We start from the raw sequence: 9,796 nt of genomic DNA, 5'->3' as shown, positions 1-9,796 counted from the left end.
GTCCCAACAAACTTACTAAATGTATTAACTAAATATTCACTAAATTCCCAGCTTAGATTCACTGATAAGATCAATTTTATTGTGCGGATTGTATCAATGATAAAAACTTTAACGAACCTGTCTCGTTAGAAACAGGATTACGTTTTAACACAATGAAATAATTGTTAAGCTCAAGACAGCTATGTACGTCTGATAATGAGGCTTTCTGATGGACCTTCAAGGAATGAATCATACCCCAGTTAAAATAACACAATACTGTTCTTTACGAAGCATTACCCACTTCCTATGGCCAGTTTCAACTATTTACCGTTTTTTATTTCAATAGAGCACGTTATATGCTCAATCCAACCAAATATGATAACTGTTCGTTTCTGGAATTGAAGGGAATTAAATACTAACTCTTTTTGAAATTTTATGTCAAAATTCTAACATCCCGATCCAATTTTAGAACTATCCTGAATTTCAGAATAGCTCCTATGTACCTGCATCAACTTTGAATTTGAGTACAATTAGTTTTGACAAAATATACGTACCTAAATATTCCTAAACGCAGAAGCGACTTAAAAAAGAGAGTAAATTCACTCGCTAAAAAAAACAGAACAGTAGGACTTTCTCTTATTGTTCAATTTTTTCGGGGCTTTACATGGCCATTAAAATTGACCAGAAAATTCTACAAAATTTCTTCAAATATTTGGACATAGGCATAAGTTTTAGGAAATAATATCAAACTGCCATATAAGAATACAACAGTGCCGAGAGAGATAACCTTTTTCTTAAACAATCTAGGTAAAACGTTTCACAACGTTGGTTACAATACAAATAAAAAAAAAAGAAATCCGCATTAACAATAGAAAAACAATCTGTAAAGCAAGCTAATTTTCCATTTCATAAGCATTTGAATTTACATTGCAACAATTTGAACTAGAAAAAAAAAACTGTTAAATAAAGCTATCGGTATTAAAACGAAGAATATTATTCGTGTAGGCTACATAGGACGAAACCTGAACTTTTTTTTCTTTTCCTCAACTACAACAGTCAATAAATTTGAGATCTGATTTGACTTCGCCAGCAAACAGAAAAAGGCTTACTTCACAGTCTAATTCTACTAATTACATTTTTTAAAGCAGCATTTACATCAAGTTATAATTTTAGCAAACATAATTTGGGGACAAAAAGGTGGAGTGACTGATAATTGTCAGCAAAGGAACAAGGGAATAATCCTTTATTTTGGGTTCATTTTATAAATACTGGACCTCGAGAGCTTAGTAGACTAAATCAATACGTTCAAATTTACGAGGAAAGAATTTTTTTGCCCAAGAAAAATACTAGTCTTCCAAAGAATATATCTGATAAAACAAGCATTAATCATATATATGCATATTGGTCTACTATTTTCAGGTGTAAAAAAGGATCTATATACGCCACGACTTTGGGAAAATTAGATTTCCCCTTGCAGTCCCCTTAATGTTTTTCTTCGGCTGGTGACTGAAATTATAGACCCATGAATACAAAATACTTGCGATGAATGGCATTGAGGTGGTAATCAGATTCCATTATGAAAAAGGAGGTAGTTTATTTATGAAAGTGTTATACGCTGATAGTTAATAGGTTAATCAAACTTGCATGCAGCCATTGCTTAATTAAGTAACCGCCATCCTTAATGTTAATAAATTTTCTGCCTTGTTTAACACTAATTAACAGATAAAATCAATTGAACTTTGAACGACAATAGCAAGAGAGTGATAGCATTCAACTCAACATATTGTTATTCTGGAGTGGATTTTTAGAAAAGTATGTTTGTTTTCCCTTTGTATAGTTAAGGGGCACCAATTCATGAAAATATTAGGGATCTATATTTGTTGGCGAAAATATTTCTTCCCACTAATGTTGTCCCTGACTTAGCTAAGAAAGCTCCTTTCCTTTGTATGCGCATAATTAACGATTACCGAAATTCTAATTTTTTGAAGATAAGCTAATTTATAATATATCTTGAAACTCTTAATTTTTAAATTGGTCATCTACAGCCGTGGACATTTTATTTTGGGTTCGGTTTGATTTTTGTCGTTAGTAAAACCCCGTACAATAGAATACGAAATCTCAACCTCTGCAATTACCATGTATACAAAATAGAGAGGAACAATTGATCCTCGAGTTTGAAAAATACCTTCCCCTTTATATCTTTGTTGGAAAAAATTTGGAAAAACCCTTTTATTAGCCCATGTTCTACGAGCTTGAAATTATATTAGAGTTGTATTGGGAAAGAGATAAACAATTTTTTTTCGCTGAGTGGAGCTCGGTATCTTGGTACTACTGAGTAAAGTTCACAAATTATGGATTGACCAACTCCAAATCACAGTCACAAGGAAAATTTCAAACGGAACCGTAACTTAAATACAGAAAGAGAGAGATAAAAAAGACGGCGTCAGCATTGAAACATTGTTTTTTTTTATAGTTCCACGAAAGAATTAAACATACCTATCTACACAGTTTTAAAATTAGGAACTATAAATTATACTCAAATATTTGCAGTGCTTTAGCAGCTAGCAGTGATTCCTAGCAAACATCAACCGACTATTTAGCGCTCATATCACTGAGACAAGGATATTAAAGATCAGAGGGTTTGCATGTAACTCAACCCCTTATTTAAATCAACAACCACTCATCTCTGACCCCATTCAGGTGAACCCTCATCAAATTCACCTCTAATTAAACTTGACCACCACATCAAAACAACCTCAACAACTCAACCCCATCTAACTACTCACTCGACCCCGCTCAAAAACACCTCATTCATCTTAACTTTTTATTCAACCGTTATAACCATTTTAGCCTATGAGGTTTTGTTCTAACCCAAGTTGAAGGGGATCACCTAAATGAGGTTCAGCTGAAAAATGTGGATCTAAACACGGTTAAGTTGCAATGGAACCAAGATCAGAAGTTTACGGAGAAACTTATTAACAATTTTCAAGTTGATCTCATCGCCAATTATCCATTAAAAAACTCTTCAAGCCATTCAAACCTACAAAATACTGAAGAGGGTAGGGGGCGTTATGGGAAGGGAATTCTCATACATTTTTGATGAACATGCAGAAATATATAAAACCCTCAAGTTTAGAGATAAAAATACAGTTTTGGACAGGGATGATCAACATAAACCTATTGCTCCTTACTTCCGTTGCTGGGTTAGATATGTATCACATACCCAATTAAAACTTTACACACTAACACACCCAACTCTCCATAACTACGATTAATCGTTACCATAAAAATGAAAGTTTGCAGTACTCAAACTATTCAAATTTAAAGTTCTTTTATTATTACAAACAATATTAACTACTAAGGAGAACAGGTTTGGAGTGAAAGTTCAGTAGCTTTAGCTTCTTCCGAAGTACAACTAAGTGGTACCTCAAAACCACTACTAGTCCCATGTCCTACTTTTTACACTATCAAATACCGACCCCTAAAAAAATCCTCAGACCCTTCGCCTAAAGAATAAGGCTGTTAATCAATCTGTGTCCAAAAACATGTATATAGAAGGATTTTCAAACTATTGCTAGATTTCCATTACAGTTTGCAACTGTAACTTTTGTGAATCATTCAATGTACTTTACATATAGTTTTTTTTCAATAGCTTTTCGTGAATATTCTCATATGCTTAATACAGGAATTTATTACTATTTTGGTATTCATAAATCACACCCCTCAATGATTTTTGGGACGCGGTTCTACTTAACTAAAATTTTAAATGTGCAATAAAATTACAACAAGAATATTTTTCTCAATGCTTTTAGCGTAACCAATAGCCACATTATATGTGGATGGTAAAACACCACATATTATAAACATACTTAAATTAACATCAGGATGTAAAACTGACCAAACTAAGAAAAAAAAATTCAAAAACTTTAAAATCGTAGCTTCACACGTTAAATAGTTGTCTATTTCAAAATGCAGAATAGACTAATGTTCTTTTTTTCCAACCAGGAACGCATTCTGACAGTTTGCTGGGATATCATGCATCAGAGGAGAAAGCACAAAATAATAGTTCGGTAGCCAAGCAATAAGTTGCTTTAGCAACAACTTAAACCACAACCTTAAGATTCACGATTCGTGATAAAACACATTTTAAGCGTTTCCTAATCGCTTTGACTTTAAGTTGTTAATAAGATTACAGATCTTTAAAGAGGGCCCCAGCTTCAAACCCATGTATTTCATACACATGTCTGGTGTAAGTAGAAAAAGAGCTCGCCCGTCAATTTCCTGCAAAAAAAAATTTAATCAAAACACTAAAACCAAATACATAGATTCTTTCCCTGAGAAAAAAAAGGAGTAAAAACATGTTCTAATGACAAACCGTACATTACTGGTCAGTTGAAAAGCTAATTAGAATTAAAATGAATCTGCTCAAGAATGGTAAAACATTCGAAGCTAACTTACTGCGTCAACATATAAAAAAGAAACACGTAAATCTGCTTCTTCAAATTACAAATGTAAAGTCGAGGATGTGTTTTCTACTGAGCCAAAATAATGGTATAACAGAATAAAAAAAAAATTATGGGAAAACATAGTAATATAGATTCGTATTTCCAAGAAGATCCCTCAGCTACAGCCGATGATATGAAAAAATTTCTTTTCTTCATAGTTCAGAGCCACCCTCCCCTCTCTTTTGACATTCCTTATGATTTGTGCTCCCTGAATTTCCCCGTTATTTCGCCCTCAGATGTACCGAAAAAAAAATTAAGAACATTAAAAAGTGCAGTAGTTGTCTGCTAGACATTCCGATTGCATTAATTAAAGCCCCTGCTGACAATCTTTCAGAACTTTTGTCCTTGCATTTTAATGAAATTACCTCTACTGGTAAGTTCCCAAATAGTTGGAAATTATGTTTTATTGCTCCCGTAAAAAAGAAAGGTAACAAGCAAGATTTTGATGGTGGCTGGCCCATTGCTCTAACTGCAGTTTTTTCCCAGTTATATGAAAGTTTTTAGCTGAGTGGTTGAAAGTAAAAATGATCCCAAATGTTAACCAAAGACATTTCGGAAACTTACGCTCTATATCTTGCTCATCTTAAGGACATAATATGTAACACACTTGAAAAACCCAATACTATCTCAATGTTATCCCCGAATGTCTATTCTGATCCCCTCCCAGTTTATAATGGTGTGCCTCAGGGAAACCCTCTTAGGCCCAATTTTGTTTCTTGCAATGATAAACAACCCTGATGTCGATTTCCCGGATAGATGGAAATTCGTCGATAATTTAACTGTCTTAGAGACACGTTTCAAAAATTTACAAAGTAGCCCAATGGACATCTTGGAATCGATGTCAGACGAAGCTGTTACTAATGATATGAGAGTCAACCCTTTAAAGTCAACGGTTTTAACAATTAATTTCCTTAAACTCCCTCTTAGTTTTCCTGCCCAATCCCCCCTGAAATGTCTATTACCCCTATGAAATTACGGGGTGTTACCATCTCAAGCGACTTCAAATGGGGTTGCCATATTAATGATATCTTAAAACGCGCAAATGCCACATTTTCACACCATAAACTGCTTAAAAAATTTAAATGTCCTGAATCGCATTGTTTGAGAATTTTCGTCTCATTTGTGCAACCAACCCTCAAGTACGCTTGTCCTCTTTGGAATCCTAGAATATCGATTGACTTGCCGGACAGAATAGAGGCAGTCTAAAAAAGGTGCCTAAGAATTATCCTCAATGAGGATAAAGTGCCTTATATTTCCCTTCTTCGGAGAGCCAATCTAGTCACCCTTAAGGGAAGGAAAGTAGAAACTTCCTTACGTTTTGCCAACAATATCCTTTACAACCCTCGGACAACTCCCCTTTTCCCTAGTCAATATTCATTCTTTCGGACCCGTCTCTCGGGTTCTGCTTCAACACAAATCCTCCTTCTTGCCACTATATAAAAGTTTCCACTGAAAGATATAGAAAAAATTTCATCTCTTACATAGTTGATATATTCAATTAGTGAATCTCCTCAACCCCCCTCCTTTCCTTTTTACCTTATGATTGTGATGCGAGAGCAACACTTTGGTTTTATCGCGTTTATTTTTGTGTTTCTAGCACCCCGATTTCAGCTTGTTCCTAGAAAGTGGTAAGGATCTAACCTCTGCGGTTTTTGCGGAAAGTGTGCACCTTAGGCCGGATTGATGAATATGACTTTGCATTTTGGAAAGCTTCGTAGAGCTCTTGCCTGGGGCCAAAAAGGATGTTTTTGCTTGTCCTTGAGTCGGAGCCTATAGTGTGTGAAGTAAAGTGGAGTTTTATAGCCAATGTCAGAGAGAACTATCTGAAGTTATGCAGTTAAACTTTCTTTTCATCAGACCATGTTTCTGCTTCCGAGTGGAAAGCTCCGTTCTAGCAGGCAAGCAGCCAGGCACCAGTTTCAAATTGAAGATAGTCTAAAATCTATAGTGTTAAATATATGCGGCAGTGACCCGGCCCCACAGCCAATATATCTTCTTTGAGTGACAAACAGAAAAAATTAAAGAAACAAAAAAGTGGCATTTTCCCAAGGGTCCGAAAGTACTGTCATCTATTGTTTCCACCCATTTCTGTTCGTGATTTCAACTGAGTTTATCATTCGTTTTTTCGCACTTGGAATTGCGGTAGAGAAATGGTATCAGATATGCCTTTTAAACTTTAAAAGTTCTCTAATTGCTAAAGAAACTAGAGTTTATTCTCTGCTCCCTTTCTAAGTGATGACGTTAGAAAATTGGCCTACGGCAAAAAAGACAACTCTTGAACTAAGACAGATAGATTCTTTTTTTTGACGGCAGTCGATAGCTCTTGATGAACTGATCAAAGTATATGTCATACATTTTTTTTGGTAAAAAAATTCCTTCATGAGATATACCAGTTTGAAAGTTTAACAGGGTTGACAACTTCAGTAGTAAGGTACACACTGAAACCAAAAATAGGCCGATATCAATTGTGAGACATATAGGGGAGTTTTAAGCAACAGTCGGCTGTTAACTCATAATTAATTTATTTATTTTATTTTTCACCCACACGATACATAAAGTAAATATGGTGGAGTAAGAATAAATAAAAAAACACAAAGAGAAAAACAAATACACACACAAAATCAACGAAAAAAACAGATAAGACGGTGGTGAGGGGATAGGCACGCAGAATCTGTACTGGAGAGCTTTCTGTGAAGAATCTCCAGCTTTAAAGTTATATCAGGAACTGAAAATTTTCTAACAAGAGTCCGGTTTTTTGTCCAAGGTGGAAGATACGGAAGAAATTTGCAAAATTTGAAATAATTTATCCGAATTATTTTCAAATTACCATTATTAAGAAGGGATAACTCGAAAGAATGTTAGTAATCGAGATACCAAGCCAACGAATACAATCAACAAGAGGGATAGTGAAGTTGCAGAAGCTGTACTGGAGAGCTTTCTGTGAAGAATCTCCAGCTATAAAGTTATATCAGGAACTGAAAATTTTCTAACAAGAGTCTGGTTTTTTGTCCAAGGTGGAAGATACGGAAGAAATTTGAAAAATTTGAAATAATTTATCCGAATTATTTTTAAATTACCATTATTAAGAAGGGTGATCACAGAAAGTAGAATAAAGTTTGGCCAGCGCACGTCTATTATACTTCCCTCTGTTTGCAACAATTTTTGCATAACCAACCTGAATAGTTTTACTTATATCACAAACAGTACGCTAACGTAAGCTCGAAAGATTGTTAGTAATAGAGATACCAAGCCAACGAATACAATCAACAAGAGGGATAGTGAAGTAAGTACAGTGAAGGGGAGTAGCAGAAGTACAGTTATAGGGAAGAAACTCACATTTATCTATATTAAGTGAAAGGTCAATATCAGAGAAAGCATCAGAAACTATAGAGACCATTTGGGAAAGACCCTTTTTGGAACGGCTAATCAGAAGCAAGTCGTCAGCATGCGCAAGATAAGAAACATCTGCAAGACCAGAAAGGTATGTACCTGAAATCTTAGCCAGCACAGTAGAAATACAAGTGCTAGAAATACAAATCACGCATGGTATGAAATGAGTGTGAATGAATGGTAGATGGGAGGTAAAATGGATCAACGAATGGAGAATGAATGGAAAATGATTGATATTAATTGTAAATGTAGATTTTGTATTTTGGTTTTTGGAAATGTGGTAAAAGGAAATGATGGAAATTTGTTTGTTTGTTGTTTTTTTTTTAAGATATTGAGGAATTTTAAATGGTTATAAAATGTTGTATAAGTAATGAGTTTAGATATGGTTTTGTTTTATCTTATAATAGATGTAATAAAGAATATTTAGTATTTATTTTTTATTTGTTTTTATTATAAAATGAAAAATGTTAACCGGAAAGAAGGAAAAGGATTTTTTTTTATTAGTAGTTGGTTTTAGTTGCCCAATAATGCAAGGCCCAATGGTTTGAGAGTGAATGTATTTTATTTTTAAGTTTATATATATTTGTATTATGTATGTAGAAAAATATTGTAAATTGTGATGATTTGTTTAATGCGTTTAATGTTTTTATGTATTTGTAGTGAATTTTAAGATGAGAAGGGAGTAGCCCCTTGCTGCTGTGGGCAACTAGTGACAGTTATTTGAGCTGTATGTTAATTTAAATTTTATTTAAAATTTAATAGGTTTATTAATTTATAGTTTAAATGTTTAACTTTTTGAAAAAAGGTAGAAAAGGATTTTTAATTATATTAGAAAGGATTAATAGAATTTTTTTCTTAAGTTGAAAAGATTAGGATGTTCAGAGAAATTTAGTAAATAGGATTAATTATTTGATATATAAAAGAGTCAGTAATTCTTAGTTGAATAGTCATTAACATTTATAGGCTGACGGTGCAACAGAAGACGTGTTTGCAGGAGTTAGGAAGGAAAAAAAAAGCGTAGAGACAGAACACCGCCCTACCTAACTCCTCTTCGTATTCTTATAATAGTGTCTGGTGCAGATCTTAACTGAAGAAAAGAACTTGAATACCAAAACCTAAGAAGCATTATAACAGACAGATTGACCCCATAATCATCTGATATGATATAATCATCTTTGGCAATGAGGGGTTCACAACTTTCGCTAGTTGGTGTACCTATTATTTGTTTCAGGTGTATTTGATGGTAAGACCAATTTGGTTCCAGTGGTAAGACATGCAGAGACTTGTTTGTTTTAAGATCTTTACAGATTAAAAACTTCAGCGTTTAATCGAAGCAAGAAAAAAAAACATAAGTGTTTCTCTCACAACACTTAGCTCGGCGAAGCTGAACAAACGTTGCCGCAACACCTCACGTTGCCCATACAACGTAGATCTAGTTTTAATGTTCATTTTGTTAATTTTGAGCTTTCTATTTTTCAATCGCATAACTAAATCGTGTTAATTATTTTATTTCCAATTTTATTTTACGGGTTTTCATTGTTTTGAAATATCTGCTGATTTGGCATTGACCTCTTAGTTCTACGAGTTTTAATTGTTTTTGACATTTTTAAGCATTGGACATTGACCCTTACATAATTTTTCTGTTGTTGTTTGTTATCAATTCTTTTCTGTTTCTTGATGCTAAAGTGCGAATTCGGCCCATTTGGGTTTGTGATAGCCATTTTTCTTTAATAAATCTCATCATATCTTAGAGCAAAATTTGTAGGAATAATGCTAGGATTTTTTTTCTAGGGTACTCCATTCGTACCAGAAGTACAATAGAACAGTTGGATCATACACCTACATGTGAGAAACCACTGGCGTTTTTTTTAGATACCTGCATACGGAGATGGGTTACTCCTCTCCGTGACAGAATGAAAAAT

General features: G+C 34.1%; 1 protein-coding gene across 2 annotated transcripts in view; it reads right to left on the bottom strand.

Annotated features, from left to right (window-relative positions):
- Positions 1 to 1,020: 1,020 nt before the first annotated feature.
- Positions 1,021 to 9,796, bottom strand: part of LOC136040556 (polycomb protein SCMH1-like) — a 50,352-nt gene continuing 41,576 nt past the window's right edge. For both annotated transcript variants that reach the window (XM_065724782.1, XM_065724774.1), the window contains exon 10: positions 1,021 to 4,260. In XM_065724782.1, the coding sequence (XP_065580854.1) occupies positions 4,126 to 4,260 (135 nt within the window). In that variant the 3' untranslated portion in view covers positions 1,021 to 4,125. The remainder of the gene's footprint in view (positions 4,261 to 9,796) is intronic.

This window comes from Artemia franciscana, chromosome 2 (genome assembly GCF_032884065.1).
Source record: "Artemia franciscana chromosome 2, ASM3288406v1, whole genome shotgun sequence".
Lineage (NCBI taxonomy): Eukaryota > Metazoa > Arthropoda > Branchiopoda > Anostraca > Artemiidae > Artemia > Artemia franciscana.
The sequence above is the reverse complement of the archived record's forward strand: the minus strand, read 5'-3'. Positions and strand labels throughout refer to the sequence as shown.